General features: G+C 39.2%; 1 protein-coding gene across 1 annotated transcript in view; it reads left to right on the plus strand.

The window, feature by feature from the left end:
- The first annotated feature begins 3,725 nt into the window (after positions 1–3,725).
- Positions 3,726–25,226, plus strand: part of ITCH (itchy E3 ubiquitin protein ligase) — a 58,947-nt gene continuing 37,446 nt past the window's right edge. Inside the window, exons 1-3 of the mRNA XM_075177559.1 lie at positions 3,726–3,869; positions 23,200–23,290; positions 24,448–24,589. Of these exons, the coding sequence (XP_075033660.1) occupies positions 23,221–23,290; positions 24,448–24,589 (212 nt within the window). The 5' untranslated portion in view covers positions 3,726–3,869; positions 23,200–23,220. The remainder of the gene's footprint in view (positions 3,870–23,199; positions 23,291–24,447; positions 24,590–25,226) is intronic.

Genomic DNA, 25,226 nt, shown 5'->3' on the forward strand with positions numbered 1-25,226 from the left:
TTCCTTGGTGAAGTGAATAAGGTCCTGCATCTGGGACAGCAGTGCATGTGTTCTGCCTGGATGGACATTGTTACTCCCAGATAAGTTGAAATAAGTTTTTTGAGGTTCCCCAGAAAGGCAGGGTTCCAAAAGACATGACAATTGTTCTTTAGACCAGCCCTCTTGTTCTGCTGTTTTCTCAAATGTTGTTAAATAGGCCTCAAAAATAAGTAGCTTGTTTGGAGCTTGAGCTTACTAAGGCTCCTATGGAGGCAATTCTAGTCATTGCTGCCAGCTGCTGCACCACCTCTTTTACCATTTCCTGGTTTTGGCGCTGTTCACTTTCATTCTCCCCAATGTCCATTTGCTGCTACCTGATGGACTCCTGCTGACCAGCTGTAAAAAGGCTTTAATCACATCCTCCATTTTTAGCACCACAAAGCAATATTTCCAGAAATAAATGGGTGTCCTGCCCTTTAAGTTTAACGCTTAACCAAATGTTGACAGAAACAAGTAGCAGATGCTGTGTCCTGGGATAGTTGATAGCACTTAGTAAGAGAACAGTAATAGATACAAAAGCACAGCAGTCTGCTGCAATTAGTCTGCAGCTAGTTTTATGGGAATTTCTGTGCTTCTAGATGGGTTGGAAATCTATTGACGACATATATCGTGGGAATGGTTCCGCTATTATAATTTTTATCTTTTATATATTAGGTACCACAAAAGGTCTGCAGCGCCGTACATTAAATTTACAGTAATATACAATACACAGAAACAAAGTACACTACATAATACATTATTAGACATTAATAATATATTATGCCAAAATTACATTATTAGACAAAATATAATACTACAAAGACCAGACATCTACTAGTTAACAGATTACACATATAACTTGGTAATGCAGATCAAGTTATTGACAGGACAGTGAATAAGTGTGAAGGTAAAGTACAATGTGTATTAGGCCAGGGCTCAAGAAAACAGGGCTAGGGGAGAAGGCCTAAATGTACAGATGGTCATGCAATAGTTTGAGGAGAACATGAGGAAAGACAGCTCTGCTCGTGAGAGCTTACATCCGAAAAGGAAGGAGAAGGCACAAACAGGGTGGCTCTGAGTGGGGAGTAGAGGTGATAGCAGAGGCAAAGGAGTTAGGAGGATGGTTTATAGGCTTGAATAAAGAAATTAGTTATTGTGACAGGATGGACCGCCTATGCCACAGTTGCTGGCAACCGGCTAGGCTTACTTTGCCACTGTTCCCTTTCGTTAGCCCAAATGCCCCTCTATCCACAGTAGGAGGGGCTTACAAATGCTGCCACCACTGGAATCTAGCGGGTTTCTTCTGGGTAACTGACGCTGCGAGTGTACCCCGTTACTGGTGTACCTGGGCCTTTACTCCTGACCTCTTACTATGGATCAGGGTTGCTGTGGATGGATCTCCCCTGGCCTATCACACTGACCAGAGCTGCAGGGTAGCAGGCAGAGCGGTTTTACCAGAAAAACTGGGTCCAAACCTCAAAAACAGCCGGGAACGGATTAGATTTTGGGTCTAATCTGTAGGTCACAGAATTTTCAGCATGGAAGATATTTTCAAGCAGGTCTGTGAAGCAAGTGATGTTTATTTGCAGTCACACTGATTGGAGGTACCAGTGCTAAGGTCAGATGAAATAAGAACAACTTTTAATACAAAACCGTGCTGTTTTTATACACATTTGAGCGCAGCCTCACTGGATAAGCCCCCTTGAGATCTGAGTTATTTTTAGAATCAGGAAGCAATTTGTTTATCCAAATATGGATTAACATGCAATTCAAAACTAACAATATTTACACTTATCCGTGATATCCTATAACTTGCTGTGATTTCCTGCATCACATGCTGTTTACAATGGTCAGAAAGTTTTGAACACTCTGGACAAAAGGCCCCACAGTACCAACCCCCTGCTGGGCCTTTGGCCAGAGCAGGCAATTGACACTTCATCAAAAAACTTAGCATTTCCTGCTATCAGACTCCCTCCCCACATATGCCTAATTGGAGATTTCCTCTAACAACCATACAAACCCAAACAATGACACTTCCATACAAAACACATCCCAATGTAACAAGATAAGTGTATTTCAAATTATACATTGGTGTCTGCACCTCTGATTGAAATACATTTCTACAATAAATTATTTCCACATGATCCAGCCACAAATAAGTTATTTATCAGTGATCCAGTCACAGTTATAAAGGCACACTTGAAGCAATAGTTATAAATATATACCGAGATCTGATTAAGCATGGATATTGTTTTGATGTATTATGTTCATTCTATGAATATATTGATGCCTAATAGTGAATGGGCAATACACGGGCATTAGTGCAGGCGCGGGCTGGCAAATTTCAGCCCAGGGGGCAGCACAGGCAGCCGCATCACATCACACGCGATGCGGCCGTGTGAATTATGACGTGGCCGCATTGCGTGTCATGTGATGCGGCCACATGTGCGCTGACGGGGCCGCATCGCATGTCATGTGATGCGGCCACCGGTAATAATCAGGTAATATTGCATCCGGGGGGGAGGACGGCCGGCCCTCACAGCGGTTAGACTGCCTCCCGGCCCAGCCAGCCCCTGCATGAGTGGGACGTAAGTGTGATGTGTGCCTGATGTAAACAGGGTGCATATGCTATTGGTGCAGAGCTGCACGGGACTAAAGATGTGTCCGGCTCAGCACATGGACATAAATTATACCTGCCTACTCTCCAGGAATTTCTGGTAGGTTCCAAAATTACGGGGAGTCCTCTCGGACTGCCGGTAGAGTAGGCATCCTTCCAGGTCATTGTAGAGGTGAGGCGTGGCTTAACGATGCAATTGTGTCATTAATGACGCAATGCCGTGAATTTCAGCATTTAATAGCAGGGGCGGGGCCATGGTGACATGATGGCGTCACCTCAACCCCTCATGCACTTGTCACATAACAAGTATGACGTAAATACACTATTTTAGGCAGCACAGTGGCCTTGTGGTTAGCTTTCTGCCTCACAGCACAGGGGTCATGAGTTCAATTCCCAACCATGGCCTTATCTGTGTGGAGTTTGTATGTTTTCCCTGTGTTTGTGTGGGTTTGCTCCGGTTTCCTCCCACACTCCAAAAACATACTGGTAGGTTAATTGGCTGCTATCAAATTGACCTGTCAATGTGACCCCAGTGTGTGTGTGTTAGGGAATTTAGACTGTAAGCTCCAGTGGGGCAGGGACTGATGTGAATGAGTTCTCTGTACAGCGCTGCGGAATTAGTGGTGCCATATAACTGATGATGATTTTAAAGGGAGCCTTTAACTTAATGGAAATTGTGCACAATGTAACCACCTATGCATCAGGCCCATAGCCTTTATGTGCATTTCACATGTGATTTACACTTTCGTCTTTATTAAAGACTCTTTAAACATACGTGCAATGGAAATTGGTAAGGTCACTTTTGGTTCATGAAAATCAAAATTTTGGAACCCTAAATATTATAATCTGTCTTTGTAAGTTGCAAGTCAAAAAAAAAAAGACAAAATACAATTTATATACCTGTTTAAGTTACATTTATGTAGCTACCTCTCCCAATTTTGTCACGTTTGTATGCTAAACTTTATTGGTACGATTGCACCTACGCATTGCGCATGACGTCTGTGCACACTACGCGAGTGCCGTGCCCGGTTTCAACTAAAGCTTTATTGCTCCTGGACATTCTACGCACTGTCGCTTACTGCGCATGCTCAGTCCACAGCCCTAAGGTTGTCGTTTCCTGCTCCTACCGGCCGCTGCCATCTTCCCCGGGGCGGAAGAGTAGTGAGACCGAGTCTCGGGCTTGTCAGCGCCTCCCGGCCTAGGCTTGAGTTGTGTCAGGCTGTTCCCTGCCTGGGTGAGTCGTGCTGGCCGCTGTATTGTCATGTTGTGTTCTGTGTGGTGGTGTTACATTGTTGCTGTGTGTTTTGCGACGTGTGGCTCTTATCTCGTCATGTGATTGTGGCTCTTGTTGTGTCGTATGTAGTGTGTGATATGGTGTCTTGCTGTATGGGTGGCGTTTAATGTACGGGTTTACCAAATGACAACATGAAAATCACCCAAAAATATATAGTTTTTGTAGTTATACTGTGATCTACTGTCCCTTTAAATGCTTCTTCCTGTCTGTTCTGCTTTATTCTGTCTTTTATGTTTTGCAATGTATTATTGTAGTTATTTGTGTGATGTAGTATCTACATGGTTGTGGGTGTGACCAGTGTGTTGGTTCTGCTGTATTTTATTATTTTGTTTGTGAACCAGAGTATTGTTTTTTTGTGTGTAGTATTGCATTTTCTCATTGTCACTTTGTTACTGCTTTATGATTCTTCTTCTTAGCGCTTGCTTTGGACCTGTTGAAAGTTGTGTTGCCTTTTTGTAGGCAGCATTTTGCTGTGTTTTGGATTTTACACATTTTTTGTGTTGTAATCTGTGCCTGTGTTTTTGGTGCCATATCCACACATATTGTACTTGTATTTGTCATGTCTTGCAACTTTTGACATAATTTTATACATATATATTTCTACAAAAAGGTCTGCAGTATCATGCATGATATATATTCAACACAGCGATCCATAGCACATTACATGCTACATGAAAAAGAAAACACAGAGACCAGACATACTTGACAAACAATATACAGATGGTAGTGCCGATCAAATTATTTACGGGACAGTGAGTGAGAGTGATGGTAATGGTCAATGTGAAGTAAGCCTAAAGTCAAGAAAACAAGGCTAGGGAAGCAGACCGAGGTGCAGAGAGCTTTATCTAGGTATATTTAATGTTAGACTGCAGGAGAAAATGTATAGTTTAGACTACCTGAGCACTCTAGACAGCACCTACTCCCTCCTCTAGCACTCCCATCTCATCCAGCACAGCCAACCCCTGCTCCTTATCTGGGTGCAGAAGGGGGCAACATCTTATGTGCTTCTCAGACTGGAAGTGTGACATCATAGTCCAGTACCATGCTCCCAGCCCATTACCAACATGAAGAAGCAGAAGTTGGCGATTGGTGTGGGGTAAATAAGAACACTGAATAAGAGACAGTGGGAGGAATTAAGTTGGCTGCGCTACTGCCCATGATTACCAGTATTACGGTAATGGTGTGCGTAATTACCATTAATGCAATAATTTCAACGCTGGCTTTTTGCTTGCAGCTCCCTGATCCGCAAGCAGAAAGCAGGTTTAAAATTACTGTATTAATGGTAATAGGTTTAGCGCAGCGATACTCTTGGGGGAATTGTCAATCATTCAGTGTATAATCATGAACATTTATTTATATAGCGCAACTTGCATAATATTCTGTATCAGTTGTTTCTGCAATCACATCTATATGTTTCCTGGTTTATGTGGGCTTATAATTCTATGGGGGGGAATTAAATTGGCTGCATTACTACCGAAAGTAATGTGTCCTGCGCTCCATTACCGTTACTACGATAATGGCGTGCATCGTTACCGTTAGTACGGTATATTTTAACGCTGACTTTTGCTTGCTGCTCAGGGAGCTGCAAGCAGAAATCCAGGTTAAAATGACCATATTAACGCTAATCGATTGCAGGCCGCATACTTTCGTCAGTAACACGGCCAATTGAATTCCCCCCTATGTTTGGATTATTGTGTATAATTATGTATACACAGGTGCAACTAGTCTAATATATACTACTTGGGAATGGGATTTTTGCACTGGACAGCTGTCAATCTTCTGTGTAATGCAAAATGTTTTATTTATTATTTCATTTTTAATTTCATTACAATGTTGCTTTTTATCGCTTTGAAGTGTTTTAGTGCCAAATGATTGCGGGGGAGGCTTTATAAAAGTGTGCATTTTAGTGTTATTACACTGTATTGTAGTTTTAGATCTTCTAAGCCTTTTATTAAACAGTGAGACTAGTGCTGCTTGTACTTTTGTTGAAATATAATTGGGTGCATATAATGTGTGCCTTGGCATAAGCGTTTGGAGTAGATGACAGTCATTCTCAAGTACGTAACACTGTCACTTTCCCAAAAATATATTTTAAAGCTTTCTTGTGCCTTTTTATCCTGGTGTAATGGGCATATGTGCTGCCTTAAAGTATTGTTACATCATTTGACCAAAGTTTGAGATATATTTAGTGATACAAGTTGCTACTTGAAAGCAGGGTTTTGGACATACCCCCGTGTGTTGTTAAATGTTTACAATCAGAATAAATGTATACCAGATACTCTTTAAAATTCCCACTTTAAATAGTTTTGTTATTTTGTCATAAAGCTTATGTATACACTACAGAAAATCTCTCCCAATGCGATATCTTGAAGGATTTTACCAATGTCTGAAAGTCTCAATCAGAATGTCGATTCATGCGCACACATTTACAGATGTGTGCTCTTCATGTCATAACCATCGGGTGAAAATATTGTGTTTCTGTAAACTCTATGGAGATCTATCTAAACTGCTGGTTGTGAGTGCGTACACATTGCAGAATTTTCCCCGACATCGTTCCATCGTTTATAGAGATTTTTAGTTCGGTTATAAAATCAACTGAAATGCTACGATGTGCTTTAGTACGATAAAACAGGATAGTGGAAACGCACACACAACTGTGATATCTGACCTAACAGTCATTTATCGTGTGATTGGCATGATAGGTGAAAAACCTGTAGTGTATACCCAGTTATAGATTCAATGAGTACTTAAGCCTCTTAAATACTAGAGATACTCTTTGGAGCACCATAGAAAATGTAGACTTTAAAGCACGTCTCATGTCTGTCTCCCTTGTATGACCTTGTTGCCATCTTAAGCTGGATACTCCGCTACCTCATGATATTAATGCTAGCTGATCACCATCCAAACCTTATTATTTTTAATTGTATTCATGTCGCTGTTAATCTATATCTGACATACCTATAGTACTTGTCATATTTGAAAGATGACTGTCCAGCACTATGGAATCCGTGGTGCCCTAAATAAGCAATGATATGTGTGTAAAGAAGTGTTAGCATTTTCATTGTGTGTTTTTTGTGGGTTTTTTTTGTTTTTTATATCTATAAGTTTAAATCTTATTCTTTCCTCTTGTAAAAGGTCTGCACTTTAGTTGCCACCTCTAGCATCAGAAATTGATCACGGGTAAAGTATGAAGTGTGTGTGTAAGGAAGGCAGGTTCAGCTTTAGGGAATAACATTAGACTCCCTTAGTTACCTGTGTATGTCATGCCTGTTATGGTACAAGACATTGATGCTTCCAGTTTACTGCATATCTGTCATACTGAGTACTCTCAATGGACGTGCATTGAACTAAATTGGGGAAATATTCTTTATACAGTAATAAAGTCCAGTGCTAACACTACTTTTGAATAGTGTGATAAAGTTTAGGCTTCATTTCTTGAATGACCTGTTTTACACACTCAGGAAATATGAATCATGCAGTTTATCTATGAACAAAAAATCCTATCAAAATGTATTTTTTTTTTTTACCCCATTTTATCATATGAATAATTAGATGAAAATTGAAAATACAAATAGTTTTTTTTCCTTTTTAACAGTTTCTATATGTTTCATTAGTTATTAGAAGGAAATTTAAATTTTTAGCTTAAAATAGTAATTTTGGATCACCAATTTTTTATTGAACAGGCACATGGCTGTCTGAATCGGGGACGAACACCTTTCCACTCCCCAGTCTGGGGCGTAAACTGCTTGGTTTACCTCATGAAACTTGGATGAGGGCCATATTACAATAGCCTGCAACGTTTCATTTCAGTCATATTACAAGCTGTCACTAATATCTGGGGTGGGTACTTGTACAGTGTACTTTTAAAAGCCAGCTACAGTACTGAAACAGAAAATTGGAATCTTTTTCAACATTTAGCTTTTAAATATTCGGAAACCGTTGTATTTTTATTAGAAAAAAAAAAAGTACATTTAAATCCTTTTTTGGCTGGTATTGGCTTTATGAAAAGCTTATAATTCTCTGTTTTGACTTTGAGATATACTTGGCCTACATTTCATTTCTCCTATTGATTCCTCACCAAGGTTCTGTGCACTCCATTGTCTAACTGATTCTAAATGTATTTAAACACTTCAAGGTGTAAAACAAACATAGCGTTTGTTTCTTTACCCTTAGTTACAAAATATAAAATTTCGTTCATTGACTGGAATTGTAAAGAATTATAGTCCAGCATCTATATAACTCCTTTCTGTGTAATCATTTATGTAATGCTAGAAAATATTTCCTTGGATATAATATGACTAATAGATTAAAAGGCCAATGTTAATAAGGATTTTTATCTATATCTACGGCATATGCCTGCACACTGTTCTTTTTTCATGTTTGTGTATAAAACACATCTGTTGGTTTCTACCTTTTTTTTTTTTCTTTGATTATGTTCCAGCTACATATCCTTAAATGAGTGCTGACCTTGTCGGTACTTGCCGGAGCAGTATTCTATGTTGTTTGTTTTTTCTAAATAGCTGTAATATGACCCAAAGACCAAAAGTCGCAGTGCCTGTTGAGCATGATTGTGCAATGGAAAATTGATTTATTTTTTTTTTGCACATGTACAGTTGTCATTTATTACATGTACCTGGCTGTGTAGACAGGGCCTGTATGTCAAAAGTGAGTCTGTTTTCCATGTTAAATCGGCAATGTAATGACAGGCGAATAGAAAGGAAGAGTTAAAGATGTGGCTGACTAAGAAGAGAAAAGATGCTCATTGGGGACTTTCTAGTTAAAGGGAATACAATGTTTCTTTTCTAGAGACCTTTTTAGAATTTGACATCCATAAATAAGCAATTGCTCCAAGATACAGTTCTTTTATCTAGCATGTAGTGTCTTGCACCAGTCAGTGTGAAGAAACCTATTAGCAACCACTTTAAAATAAAGAATGATCACTGTCAAAAAGTTGCGTTAGTCATGATACCCGGGCAGCATGGTGGCGAAGTGGTTAGCACTTCTGCCTCACAGCGCTGGGGTCATGAGTTCAATTCCCGACCATGGCCTTATCTGTGTGGAGTTTGTATGTTCTCCCTGTGTTTGCGTGGGTTTCCTCCGGGTGTTCCGGTTTCCTCCCACACTCCAAAAATATATTAGTAGGTTAATTGGCTGCTATCAAAAATTGACCCTAGTCTCTCTGTCTGTCTGTCAATTTAGACTGTAAGCTCCAATGGGGCAGGGACTGATGTGAATGAGTTCTCTGTACAGCGCTGCGGAATCAGTGGCGCTATATAAATAAATGATGATGATGATGATGATGATGATACCTATGAGGAGGCCAGAAGGCTAAATTCAGATTGGCCTTATTCAGAGTAGCACTAGTCTGATATGCTGAGACATCACTTTGTAAATGTGGGACTTGTAATAAAAGTTTAAGTCAAATCACAAAGTTCTTTCAGACATCTTTTTGTGAACTATGTCTCCCATCTTTGTATTATGCTGAAACATCTCATATATTGAATGCTGATATCTGGTGTCTGCTGTGTGCATATACCTTCCTAAGATCCGTTGCCCAGAAACTTCTTGATGTACACTGGATTCCCTTTCCAGGTTACTGTGAGTGAGCCTGCTATCTATATTTGCATATATATTTTCATTACTGCTTCCTTTAGAGCAGTGCTGGGCAACAGGCAGCTCTCTGTGCATCCACCTGCCGCCTCCAGCTCCTTTCTGCTTTTTTTGTGAGATTTGTTTGTTATAGCTTGTAACAGTTGTTTAAATGCCTGCTAAAATGTTATTACAGATAGGATTCTCTTCATCCATTTTTTGTATTTGTTTATTTTATTTTTTAATGTCTATTTTTATTGTACAGTGATAACAAAATACAACAACCAAATAAAAAATAAAGATGAAATACAATTGTACATTTTATACTTAATTTTTCAATTTTTCAACAAACTGGATGGGGAATATAACAAGGAAACTATCCCAATAAACCTACTGGTTTCCAACTGTGCAATTGAGTAAATACTGTTATAAGGAGAAAAACACATAGTTCTATAACCCAAGTGTTTGGGGAAGAAAAGGAAAGTTACATAGCAAAATAATAATATCCCAGGATGTTATACTCTCGGAAAGGGATGTTAAGTGTCACTCCAGTTACCTCAATAAAAACCATTCAGTGCATTTGAATACTTTCAGTTTATTATTCTGTGTATGGTTATCAAGAGATTCGCTGTAGGGACCCCATTTAGCTTAGAAACTTTTAACTCTCTTATCGATATCCGAAAAGGTGGATCGTCTGTCAAAATATAAAAGGTCTAATAACCCAGGCTTGATTTCAACAATTGTAGGGGAAGTATATGGCGCCCACTTACCCAAAATGACTTTTTTCACCAAAGTTACAACAATAGAAGAAGTATTGCATTAGTATTTGAAAGATCTCCCTTCCCTCTGTCAAAAGAGGTAAAGGTTTATAATGTGTCCTTTAAATTCAGATGGAAGGTATGATTGATAAAGGACACCACCTTATTCCAATATTTTGATATTTTCAAGCATGTCCAAAGGTTATACGTCAGGTTTGCCTCTTGTCTTTTAAACTTTGGGCAGAGACCTGATTCAGTGGTAACTGGATGTTTTCTCTGTGCTTGGAGAGAGATATAAACTCTGTTAACCATTTTCAAATGCACCTCTTGAAGTCTAGCTGAACGCCTTCATGATGTGCTCCGTATGAGCCAAGACCTTCACCCATTCTCCTAGATCTGGGAAATCTTTTTGCCACACAGACCATAAGTTGAACCACAAACGATCTGTGTTAGCGGTAACAGAGTCTAGATATAGAAACCTTGTTTTAAATTATTAACATGTGAAAAGCTAATTAAGAATCTAGGTCACCTGGTTGTAAGTCACTGGTATTTGGTAAGGATCATAGTTTGCTTTGTATATAATGACGTGTTTGTAAGTGTAGGTAAAAATGAGTATGGGGGTAATTATGCTTTACCTTCAATTGTTGAAAGCTATAGAGAGCCTGCTGGATCGAAAATGTCTCTGATGGCAAGAATAACTTTTTACTTCCAAATTGTGTACATTGGATTGGACAATGAGTGGATAGATTCAGGGTTTCCCCAAATTTTGAGGTATTTAGTGAATCTAGAATCTCTGTAGTTTCAATAATGGCCAACCAAGTGGTTTGTGTATCCTGGAAGTGTACTCTGTGATATTTGAAGGGCTTGACAAGTGAAGGAGAGCTGCAGGAGAACAGGGAAAAGACCTCCTCCTCTATAGCCCCCTTAGTAAAATGTTCTAAGCATAAAAACCAAAACCAATGTATCGAAACATAGCTGACCTGGAGAATGTCAGTATGTCATGAAAGCCAGCCCCTTCTTTGTTTTTAGGTAAATACAATCTGTATCTCGCTATTTTAGATTTTTTTGTCGTGTTTTTTTTTTTGTTTTTTGTTTTTTTTTTTAATGCCAAACAAACTTTCTGAAGGTGGCAGCAAACTAACGGGCATCTGCTTTGCTAATAATGAGAGGAAGTATTTGCATGTAGTAGGAGAGCTTAGGAAAGGTAAATCTCTCTATCACTGCCACTCTATCTAGTAAAAATAATGGTAGGTGTTTCCAATTATTCAGTTGGTAAATGCTTTAGGTGTCTTTCTTTGATTACATTTATTGTTTTAACTTATTACTGAGATTAAGGGTAATGTGAAGCCCTATGAAGTTTTGAGGGGCCCGCCATGTCACCCTCGTAGTGTTTCTGATTGCCAATCACTGCTTTAGAGATATGTTTGGCAATTGTAACTTTTTTAACCGTGATTATTCTGTAGTTTTAAAGTGGCTGGTAATGTATTGCTACACACTGATGTGAGACACTATGTTGTTCATAAGACCTGTTTCTTTGAGAGTATCTTAATTGGTATTGCTGTGTATATTGAATATTAAGGACATATTTTATCAAGGACTGTTTGCATTGTGTATCCTTTCCATATATTTATAGTTTCGCCTTCAACAACACATTTTGTGTGTTTTATTTGGTAATTACCCAGTGTGACAGGATGTACCACCTATGCCACCCCTGGTTTCAGTAATAGATATTTCCTTTACCAGAATACACACAATATCAAAAATAAGTATGTTTGCAAATATGTAAATGAGCCCCCTGCGCTATTTCCTTATAAATAACTTATGGGTTTAAAGTGATCCAATCACACCCAGTCAAATTTATAATCGCCCCTCCCACCACCAACACCAACACCACCATCATAAAGGGAGTATTTTAATTTGTACTTGTCTGAGGAGATTCCAGTGCTGATTTGAGCTGTCCGCTCATAACAAATACAACACATCTGCCTGCTCCCAGCTTAAATAGAATTACAATTTCCAACATTACAATATATGCAAGTGTTGAGACAAATACAAAAAAGTCACTGTTTGAAGAGCTTACAGAGAATCCAAAAGGTCTGATTACCATTGTTTTATTCCACAAAATTGTATTTTATAAAAATAACCAATATTTCAATTTACTGCTGTAGTTATATCATCAGCTATTTATATGGTGCCACTAATTCCGCAGCGCTGTACAGAGAACTCGCATCGGTCCCTGCCTGTTTGGAGCTTAGTCAAAATTTAGACTGCAAGTCCCAAAGGGGCAGGGACTGATGTGAGTGAGTTCTCTGTACAGCGCTGCTGATTTAGTGAAGCTATATAAATAAATGGTAATAATAATAATTGGACTACATACAAAGTTGTAATGGTTGCTTACACTAGTCATGTGTTGCTAATATGTACTATTAACCTTTAAAACAATTTATTTACAGAGTGTTTAATATAGGTTAGTTTTGTTAATTACCTGTACCCTTCTGCCTCCCTTCTTCTTTTAGTATCCTTCCCTCCCTTACTTTATCCTCACCCTAACCACTCTTTCCATATTGATATTTTAAAAAAAAAAATGAAGACATGACACTGTCTTATTTGAAAACATTTATTGTTTATTTCTATACATTAGTTTTCAGTAAATAAAACCGTTGGAAAAAATACAGTATGTTGGGATGCAGCCCTTGCTTTGTATGGTCACAAAACCCATTCAACTATGTATTGCCACCAGCACAGTTCTATCCTCTTAAGTAATGCTTATTGTTAGGCTGTTTCTTGCCTTGCTCAAGGCTTGTGGAAATGCCGTCTGATTTAAAACTGTTAACAAGTGTATTTCACCCTGTATATTGCATGCATCAGCATTGCTGCTGATTAGAAAGCTTATTTAATGGTATGCTGTAGTGTATAAATAGCAACGCTTTGTTAAGATGCACCAGTATTTAGGTACAGTACATCATCATCAGTTATTTATATAGCGCCACCAATTCTGCAACGCTGTACAGAGAACTCATTCAGTCCCTGCCCCATTGGAGCTTGCAGTCTAAATTCCCTAACATAGAGAAACACACACACACACACACACACACACACACACACACACACGTTAATTTTGATAACAGCCAATTAACCTACCGGTATGTTTTTGGAGTGTGGGAGGAAACCGGAGCACCCGGAGGAAACCCACGCAAACACAGGAGAACATACAAACTCCACACAGATAAGGCCATGGTCGGGAATCGAACTCATGACCCCAGTGCTGTGAGGCAGAAGTGCTGGCCACTGTACATCTTTATCTCTGTTTCATTAAGTTGATGGAGATGGCTTACACTGTCTATATGTTTTCGATATATTACCGGAGTGTAAATTCAGAAAACTCTTGACATTAAAACCTCCAATCGATAAGGTAGATTCATTAACCACAGAGCATAAAGTAAAAATGCAGTTACTGGATTGGAACAATTGAGGCTGTTCCAAAATGCAGACATGGTCAAGGGTTTTAATTTGTTGGATTAGACCAAACACCAGAATTGGGAAGAAATGTGGTTCAAGTGGAATGGTGGTTGGTGCCAGATGGAGTGTTTTTAAGTATCTCAAATACTGCTGATCTCCTGTGATTTTCGAGCCTAACAATTTAGAGTTTACAGGGAGAGGTGCTCAAATAAAAAAACAAGTGAGCAGCAGTTCTGTGGGCAAAAACGCCTTGTTAATGAGAGAGGCCAGAATAGTACAATTTGACAGAGAGCAGTTATGCAGAGGAGCATCTCTGAAAGCGCAGCATGTCAAACTTGGAAGTGGATAATCTATAGCAGGCCACAGGTTCCAAGCTAAGAACAGTAAACTGGGGCTACAATGGGCACAGACTCGCCAAAATGGGATAGTTGAAAATTGGAAAAAATGTCATCTTGTCTGATATCTGCTGCGATATGCAGATTGTACGGTCAGATTTTTACGTAAACAACATGAATTGATGTATAGGTACAGGCTGTTTGTGTAATGGTGTGAGGAATGTTTTCTTGGCACACATTTAGGGCCCTTAATACCATTAAAAATGCCACAGCCTACTTGACTATTGTTGCTGAGCATGTGCGTCCCTTTATTGCCACAGTTTACCTAATGGCTACTTCCGGGTGGATAATACACCATGTTGCAAAGCACACGTGATTTCAAGCTGGTACCACAAATGTGAAAATCTGCAGATCTCAATCCAATAAAGCATTTTTGGGATGTGGTGGAAGGGAGTTTCAGAGCGTGAATGTAGAGCTGATAAATCTGCAGCAACATTACGATGCCATAATGTCAACATGGACCAGAATCTGTAAGGAGTATTTCCACTACGTTTCCATGCCACAAAGAATTGGCCTGTTGGGGCAAAGTTGGGGTAAATAGTATTAAAAAGATCTACTTTATAAAGTGGCTATTTGGATGTTTCTCTTTCTTATTGACAGCGCCTTCCGAATATACACTATGATTCACCTTCACTTGTGAAAGGCAGTAATTTGCCCTGAGCAGCAGTACAGCTGTACCATACATTGTAGTATTATTCTACAGAGTATTAAACTGGACATTTGAACTTTCTCACTCGGTGACTGGTTTTTCTAGATGATTAGTGAGATCTATATTGATTAAAGGGGAACACCAAGTTATATGTCCTTAACATAGAACTTTTTACTGATACGTTACTGGAGTAAATGTTGTATGACTCTGACACATTTTGTTTAAAGGATATTTTTCACCATCTGTGGAATTAAGAGAAGGTCTAAAATGCCAAGAAAAGGAAAGTGGGTTTCCTCTTACTCATTTCATGTAACACTAGTTTCTCAGGACTTTCTTATTCTTTCCCTGGTACTTCTCCCTTACTGACTGTTGTTATCTTTATTTATACAGCACTTACATATTACACAGTACTGTGTAATGAGGGGATTATGTCATTACACAAGCAAATTCCATACAATGACATGAAACAGAAGGTCAAGATGGCCCTACCTGCATTAGCTTATAATCTGAGGTGTGGGGAACACTTGATACATAAGTTAGAGGAATACAAATTGTAGCTGCTGGTGTGGAAAATGCATATAACTACTATAAAGTAATTGCGACCTAAGATTTAACACATATTTCTACCTGTTTGATGTAAATCAGAGTTAAATAAACTTTAGCAAATTAGCATGTCAAACGCACATACAAAAATGGAAATTAAGGGGGGAATTCAATGCCCACCGAATTAGCGTAGTTTTAAAACTTTTACCTTTATTATGGTAGTTTTAACCCAGCTTTCTGCTCGCTGCTCAGGGAGCTGCGAGCAAAAAGTCGGCGTTGAAACTACCTTAATAACGGTAACTAGGTGGATTACTGTAATAACGGCAATAATGCGCAGACGCATTACTTTTACCCGTAACGCGCCCAATTTGAAACCCCCCACCCCCTAATAACTTGTATATTTCTTTTAGTGCTATAGTGTTTCTTGTGTATATGTTAGTCAGAAAATGTATTAAAGCTCTGACATTTCAGATGTAGGGTTCCCACAGCATTTGTGTGATTGTTTGAGACAGGATATGGCTTATTAATTGAATATCTGGCCTTAGCCAAGGTAGGGGGTGGTGTTATTTTGACCACTACATTCTTTTGATTGCGTGTACTGTAAGGAGTCTTCCTGTGTTAATGGGGAGCTAGTAGTGAAAATTATACCAATGGTAAAATAGACCCGAATAGGAAACATGCAGTTACTTGGGAATTGCAGAATACTGTAATTAGTATGTACCGTATTTTCCCATGTATATGACGCTCCACTATATAAGACGCACCTATATAAATCATGTGAAAAAATTGAGGATAAACATTATCCTCAATTTTTTCACAGAGTATTTGTGCAGCTTATACAGAGGAGAGACAACGCTATAGTGAATTCTGACTTACCCTGTCAGATGATTCCTCTGTCTGGTAAAGTCTTCTGTCTTCTGTCTTCTCTCTGTCTGATCCTGATGCTGGAAACCCGATTTAGGTCCTCTCTGCGATGTCCGGATGTTCTTTTAGGACCACAGGTCCTGAAAGAACATCCGGACATCGCAGAGAGGACCTTAATCGGGTTTCCAGCATCAGGATCAGACAGAGAGAAGACTTTACCGGACAGAGGAATCATCTGACAGGGTAAGTGCTACTACCCCTGTATAAGACGCACCCAGTTATTAGACCCAAAATTTTGGGGGAAAAGGTGCGTCTTATACATGGGGAAATACGGTTAATCCCAGTTTTGGACACCCATTGTTTTCTGTACCAACTATTAATATGCAATTAAGCTGTATCTCAAGCTTTCCTGTTTGCAAGAGAGAGAGGTCTGTCCTAATGACTAACTAGGGGAGAAATTAACTGTGCATGTGCACTTTATACACTTTACAGATATCTGCCTACGCTGCTGGTCGTAATTGCGTACACACTTCCACATTTACCAGACATTGTTCCATTGTTGATCACGATTTTTAGGAAGTTTAGAAAACCAAATCAACAGATGTGATGTGCTTAGGTACGATAAAACATGATCGTGGGTGCTTACACACTCTTGCAATAACTGAACAAACTGTTGTGAATTGTGTGATCTGCACTATAATTACATAGATGTGACCCAGCTTTAGAACTGGTAATGGATGCCAGCAAATATACCATAAATCCTGTTATGAGGGAATTGGCTCTAGTAGTAGCCTTGGTCAATGGAGTGGTGTTTATCTGCCAGTTATGGTTCTCCAGCTAGCAAACGTTTCAACATTAAAGTGCTTTAATTGTCGACAACTGAAAAACTGAAGAAAAAAAAAGCACTAACTCTTCTTGAACCTTGACTAGCACAAGCGCTGCTTATCTGCTTGGCACTTTCTCTCCAGTATTCTTTCCTGCCTCTCTCCAAGTCACACGTTGACCTCACTGGGTCACCTGACTCTTGCAGATCTTCTCTCTCAGGCCCATGCCTGAACAACAATAGCCCTCAACTCCTTGACTGAGTTGGGCCACATATAGGTATGGTCACACATCTTTTTAGTTTTGGACAGAGGATCCTATCTTCCCAGGGCAGCTAGTGCCACCTAGCCAGTTATTACCTCATACATTACTGCCACTAAACATGGTGTATTGATTTCTATAGGAAATGTATCATCCCTATAGGTTCCTTATGGGAACTGTATACATATTTTATCTGGGTACTTTCAGAGGTTACAAATTTTTAGAAGTCCATTCTGTTTATTGTAGGGAATATATGATGAATTTGGATTAACCTAGATATTTTAGCCAAACTGTTAAGGTCATTGGAACTCTTAACCAGGTAATAATAATAGGTAAAATGTTCTCCTGTGATAATAGGGCATCTCTGAGTAAATAATCAAGGTGAGGTGACAAAAGCAGTCCTCTGAATGTCTGCTTCCTTTGTCAAAATATATTAACTCCTTTTTTGCTTGTACACAGGGGTTAACTTTAAACACTTTTTTAACAGTCAGTTCAGATATTGGGATTACGTTAACACATGGTTATAGTCCAATAAGGATAATTATTAATTAGAAATGACAGATGAAAGCTGCTTTTAGCTCTATAAAAAAAGAGTGTTTATTAAATCTGTGTGTACATCTACTATCTTTTAAGTAGTTATGTGTAAGTATTCTTGTAGGAGCTAATTTGCATAAACATCACTATTCTTAAAGATCCTGCAAGATGCCTGTGGCTGAGTTCTCCTTACCCTTATAACTTGCAGGTGCTGCGGGACATGATTTAGTTTAAGACCGTTGCTACGGAGTCTTAGGAGTTAACCCTCTGGCTGTCCTGTGTTTAACCGAGCTCCTTGAACATTATACTTTGCTACTCCCCTAAAAGAAGGAGTTAGGAGGAATCGGCCACAGAAAGAGGTGCTGCACACATAACCCCAAAGTAAGTTGTTCCAGGTGCTAGTGAAAGATCTCCTACAACTGATGGCACCAGGCTGCTCTCTTGACACTTAAAGGCAGTGAGTGAGTGGTCCATAATGGCAGGTTAAAAGATACCCCAGACATTCTGTAACACCATTGCCCCAGACATGGTGAAAGAAAGAGCCCATTATGTTACGGTGCTTATATCTGCTGAAATTCAGTGGCCTACAGATAAGGGCTAACACTTATTCATCCTCCAACTCTATTGTGTAGAACCCAGTATCCGGAGTCACCGTTCAGCCAACTCCCTTCAGTCTTGGTCCAAAGTAAGCACTTAGGAGGAACCAGCCACAGTTGCCAGAAAAGAGTTGAAGCAGCAGCTACACATGCCACCCTGAAGTAAGAGATTCCAGGGGCCAGTGAAGGAGCCTGGTGGTGGCAGCAATTTTTCTCCTACAACTGGGGACACCACCGTGGAGCGCGGTTGGCACTTAGTTGTCTGGTGGCTGACTAGAACCAGTAGGAGTGGTGCTGTCCAGGGCCCTCTTAAGAACATCTTGGGCCCCCGGGCATAGCAGTGCACCGGGGCCCCTATATATATACAAAAAAAAATATATATTATATATATGGGCCCTGCAGCCGAGGGGGACCGTCAGAGGAAGCAAAAAAAAAAAAACCTGGAAAAAGAAAATACTTACCGTGCTGTCAGCTGGCGATCCGGCTCCCCCCCTGGTCTCCTCCTCCGTCGCGCTCCACAATGGATGTCGGGCGGGCGTGACGTCATCACGCCCGACATGCACTGCGAGCGCGACGGAGGGGGAGACCAGGGAGGGAGCCGGATCACCAGCTGACCGCAAGGTAAGTATTTTCTTCTTTTCTTTTTCCAGGTTTTTTTTGGCTTCCTCCGACGGGCCCCCTCTGGGCTGCAGGGCTCCCGGGCACCTGCCCATTGTGCCCTATGGGAAAGACGGCCCTGGTGCTGTCTGGTTTGTGTGCATACACAGACCAGACACAATGATTCATTTTTAATGTTCAGTTTGAGATTTGAATTGGTCTGGTCTTGACTACACATGCACCAATATTTGACAAATTAGTTGAAATACAATAGTGCAGACTAATCTCATCTATCCATGATGTCGCCAGTATATGTGAAAACAATTGATTTAAGCTGATAAGAAACACAAAAAGATAGTTGTTAATAGAAAAGATTTACTGCAGGAGGGAATAGCTTTCTATACACACATCTCCATTCAATAAACACAAGGATAAATATAGGGCTTTATTTAACTCTCTTTTTTTTCTATCTGTTTATTTTCAAACTGCATCCATTACTTAACACAATATAGATCTTAATAACCTGTATCACAATACAAACAAAGCAAGCATCCCGTGAGACCAAGTGACACCATTAGAAAGTATAGCCAATTGATGCAAACTGGAGGGGGGAAAAAAGTACAAATTAACAAGATACAATGTGGCACTTAAAACTACATTTTGGATGCAGATGGTTTTTCTATATATGTTTTTATTTTTAAAGGGGGGGGGGGGAGACGAGAGGCGATTGTGAGGGAGGGGGGTGTTGAGGGGACAAGGAAACAAATGGAAGCCTTTTATTTTTATATGTTAAGCTGGCCAAGCATCATTATCTGCAGTAATAGATAATTTACCCAATATTGCAGCATCTGGCACCAACACAAACCCAATAATAATTCAAATTGATTGCAACATCATCAGGCTCGTTGTATGATGTCCTCCTTTATTGGTTATCATCCAATTTGATCTCCCACGTGAGTTCTCCAAGATCTTGAGCCAATTTTGCTGTTCAAGAACTATATGCAAGTCCTTAGCATGAACTACTAATTCCTTCTTATTGTTTGTTTGTAAGTATGCTAGAAAGTAGCCTGGGACATTTTTCACAAATTGGCCTCTCTAGTGCATTATTATGTATGGATGTGCAGTTTTATTTATGTGATTTAGGATGGCCACAGCTTAAATGAAGACGTTGGTGGAATTAGCAGAAAGCTCTTGTTGAAGTAAGGACATGAATAAATCAACAGCCTAGCTGGAGAATCTGGTGTCCCCTTCATGGTTGTGACCTTCTTTTTTCTCTGACAGAGGTGATTAAATAGAACAGGTGGAAAATGTTGGATTTGGGATCCAGTCAGACAAATCTAATAGCAAGCATGGTATTTCAATGATTAAGGAAAATATTGACATAAACAGAAACAACTCCTTAAGCACCCACTGGATACAATATATAGTCAGCAATGTGCTTCTATTCCCTGTAAAGCTTGTGTCCAATCAGATTTGTGCATGCACTATTGTGTTTTGTCAACACTACACTAGTATCCATTTCAAAATAAAGTGGCATACTTTCCCTGCTGCACTGCGCACACAAACCTGAATAACATTAATATTTTAACAAGTAGACATTCCTATCAGATTAAATCTCCACAGAGGCTGGCACATTCACCAGGTAAAAATGTTATTTGACCTGTTTACTAGCTTCATCACTGTGCCACGGTGGACATTCCTGTTTTAAAGCAGCTGGAAAAGTACAAGCAAATTCAGAGTTGTTTTTCTCATTGAGTTACTATTGTGACATTTTCTTTTCCAAACGTTACACTAAGTTCGGTTTGTTCATCTTTTAAAACATATAAATTATTTAAAGGATAAATTGCTACCTGAGCTAAAGATATTTGCTGTGGTTCAGTTTAAAAATAAATCTGCAGATATATTTGAGAATTAATTTATCAGCTGTATGCACAGAGAGGTGATAGGGGAGTTTTAATTTCCTAACTTTTTTTTTTTTTTGGCTACATAACTTTATTTAAAAATCATTTCTTCCAGTGCCAGAAAAGCATCACTTCAGCCTGTCTGTATTTGTTACATAAACTCTTCTCTACGTACACATAGTCAACTCAAGGTCCAGATTGCTCAGATTACTTCATGTTGGTGTTTAAAGCCTTGAAGTCTCTAAGTCCGAGCTGACAAGGGAGATCTTATTGCAGCATTTTCCTTTGCAAGCTGTTTTTCCTAGTCTCCTTTAATAGCCGATCTATTCCAGAGTTGGAGACAAAGATAAACCACTTCAGAGACCAACAGAAATGATGTATTCATGAAATATTATGTATGCTTTTGTGTGATATGAAAATGTATCATTTCATTTCTCTGGTCATTATCCTGTCGGTCCTTTCACCTTTGCTGGAGACAAACTGTCCAATCCTGTTGTATGGCCTGAGAGCTGAGGGAACAGATCGCTGTCCAAGCTATCTACACATGTGTGCGGCCAAGTATGATAAGGACTGACCAGTCCATGATGAACAGTTGGATTTTTTTTCCCAGCTGACACTTGGGTCTGTAAGTGTGGTCGGAAGATGACCGCAATTTCGGTGATCTTAAGGTTTCATTTTCTGACATACACAATGATATAATTCATTTTGATTAGATTCTTATTGGACATTATGCTTGTTTTGGGGTCACCCAATATCTACCAATTGCCCCATATCACTGCTGATATTGCAGCATATGCAGCAATTAAAATGTAATAATTTATCTCCCATAAATGCATATGGGACATTAAACGGGAAGAACATCTTTATCATATCTAAAATGACCTGGATTACTGTGATATTAAACTGGGAAATAAGATGGCATTGCAATAGTCCATGAGTTTGTGTTCTTGGTTTTTTTTTTTTTTTTTTTAAAGTACTTGACTTGTGGCAGAAAGACTAAAGTACTTTTGCTCATCGTGAAAATATCACTCTTGTCTTTTGGTCAACTAAGAGTAACTATACCAAGGAGATAGACAGTGTACGAAAACTCTCTATAGTACAGCATGGATTCAGATGGTGTTTGTTGCCCTAAAACATGAACACATGAGTGTGAACTCTACAGCTGCCTGATCTGTCTCACTGTTTTACTGACACGGCACGGTGCATGAATGGGCAAGCACAAACCTATCTGCCCACTTTAAACTTTGATCTTTGGTATTTACAAAATTGGCATGACAACCTGGCTGCTAGTACCTTGTGATCTGCTCTGTTTGCTGACACATAGGGGAGAGCGGAGGCTGAACAGGACAGAGCAGAAACCTATTTTGCAAAATGAACCTCTGCTGATTATCATGTCTAATAATTGGTTAGAGTACTGATGCTCAGTGACCTTTCTTGGCCAGTAGCACTGTATATTAGATAAAACTGGATAAAACATACATTGGTCTCGCAATGTTGCATTATTGAACAGTAGGGTCACCCTAATGGTATAAAACTGTGTTGCTGTGTGTCCCATGTTGTACAACAGATTATCTCCTTGTTGCATAGTGCATGGAGAGGAGAGACCCTAGATGGAGCACAGACTATTCCCTGTGTCCACTAAGTGGTGTGAAAACTGTCTACTGACCTGGCAAATCCCAATTTGTCACCTTGTTTATATATCTAGATAAACCATAATAGAGGAGATACATTAGAGATATAATGCTAACTGAGAACTGATGGGACACAGGTATGTGTGTAGAACAGGATGTCACTTTAGAAGTTGCTTTATACTTTTTTTGTAACAGATAAAATGTAGCATGATATATGTTAACTTTGTTTTTGATCTCCTGGAGACTATGCAAGAAGGATGTTCTCTTGCTGGAGTAGATTGCCCTTTGCTTCACTCTCCTTATTGTTAATGTAATAGGCTTAAAGTGGACCTGTGCTGTAAACATATAATGAAGACAAATAAACATGTTACATTTACTGTGTGTTTCCTGCTAGGAGTAACTTTTGTATCCTAATTTTGTACTTGTCTGCATGAGGTTTGGTGCTTCTGGACAAGTATGAATAATATCAAGTTTTAAGAATGGTGTGTAGCATAAGAAATGTACATTGCAAATGTGGCCTTTACTCTGTATTACTGATGTTAGATTTCTTTGTGTCCACCATTTAGTATTGGTTATGGGGGATAGGAGTGGGCCTCTGGGGATAGTTATTTCTTTTCTTTAAGTAGACTTAACTAACTTATAACAGACCTCTAAATGTGTTGTCCCTGCAGACACAAAATTGAAGAAAGGTAATGGATGGTGGTGCACTAAAACCAGCAACAGTAAATGGCTTCACCATGAAATCACAGCTACAGGTTACCGGTAAGTGGATCTGTTATTTACAGTTTTTGAACTTTCTTTAAACTGTATTAGAGTAGCCCAATAAATTAAACTTCTGGTGAGTTCATTTGAGAAATGTACTCAGAGGGCTGCATGTAAATGTCTTATCGCAGAGCTGTTTGCTTATTGTCCCTAACAAGTGTGTATTTGAAATCTCCCATACCCTTGTACATGTGAAATCTAAGCATGTTAAGTGTGTTTTGGTGAGATGGATTTTATGAAATGGACAGTCCGATATTAAGTTTGTGAAACAAGACACTGATTTGCTAGACCTTGATGTAAAGCTCACTTTCGCTTAGAGATTAGGCATATATGGTCTAAGAGGGTTGTTGTTATTGTTTTTCAGTACACTCTGGTCTGATTTATTTGGCTGCTTTTACACACCATAAGTTCCAATTTATTTAGAGGGAAGCCATGCGATTAGAACTATAAAATCTGAACACATAGGTGCAGGGACAGAGTGTTAATGCAAAATCACAGCTTGCTTGTTAATAACAGATTACAAAAAACATTGGATGTGTGAATAAACTCTAGGCAGAGTCCCGAGGGAACATGTAGTTCCGAGCCTGAGATAGTCTGGTTGAAATAAGAACTTCTGGGTGTATTATAGGATGTATAATATATATATATATTAGTAATTTTATCGTTTTCAAATAAACATTGCCCAAGCGATTGTATTGTTTCTAACGCACAAAGTGATTTATTTTAGCAGATGCAAAGTTTAACAGTTCAATACATGATTATATTATGATACAGTACAGCCAATACCAAAAGATACATACATACCGCTGCACTGTGCATGTGCTTTGCTGCGCTCCCACGGGTCCCAGTGAACAGTATATCTGTTTAGAATACCGTGGTCAGAGTAGACTGAGGCTAGTGGGGGTGCAGCTATGATATTATATATATATATATATATATATATATATATATATATTGGTTTTGTCTGTTAGAAAACGTCTTTGTAGTATATGAAATAATGTAAAGATTGGTCAATGATGGCATCATTAATCTATAGAAATCTATTCCTCCTTTTTTTTTTTTTTTTTTTTTTTTTTCCTTTAAACTCAAAAACGTCTTATTTGGTGACAGTGTGAAAATGAGTTTGTAACCTTGTAACCGGTATCTATCTGACCTAGTCATATCCGCTAAGCTGAAAGACAGCCGCAAGAACTGGTTTGGTCCAAGTCCGTATGTGGAAGTGTCAGTTGATGGGCAATCAAAGAAAACAGAAACCCGGAATAACACCCACAGTCCCAAATGGAAGCAGCATCTTACAGTGTAAGTCAGTGTTTCCCAAACTGTGTGCCACGGCTCCTTGGGGTGCCACAGCGATCTCACAGGGGTGCTGCGGCCATGGCCGGTGGTAAGCAAGGCAGGGGACTACGTGGCGATTATTTTGGCTTAGGGGTACCTTGAACTGAGAAAGTTTGGAATCCACTGTTGTAAGTGATGATCCATAGCAAAGTACTAAATTAATACTGTCTGCATTCAGGCTGCAGAAAATGTAGCAATGCTTGTGGACATGGGCATATTCTTCCTGTCCAAACTACATAATGGATCATGGATGGAAAAAGGATGTTTATGCTCTTTTATTATCATGCTCATGTGCTGGGGGTTGGTTATTGGATAAATATTCAGGTCTCATGGGAATCACCGTCTTTGTTTCAAAATTATGGGACCTCTAAATGCACTGGAACTTGGGTGACTTCAATACACACGTATGCACGAACCATAAGTGAGTACAGGTATCTAAACAATCTGTCCTCTGCATCCCCATGTTATGTCCCCATTGTTCCATCTCTTGTTTAGTAGCCCTCTTTATTTGTTGCAGATGGAGTGTATGCCATATTCTCTATAATCTTAATAATTAGGTTTGTCAGTGTGCTGATTATATTGCAATGGATGTTATCTATGT

Source organism: Mixophyes fleayi, chromosome 6, assembly GCF_038048845.1.
Source record: "Mixophyes fleayi isolate aMixFle1 chromosome 6, aMixFle1.hap1, whole genome shotgun sequence".
In the NCBI taxonomy this organism is placed as follows: domain Eukaryota; kingdom Metazoa; phylum Chordata; class Amphibia; order Anura; family Limnodynastidae; genus Mixophyes; species Mixophyes fleayi.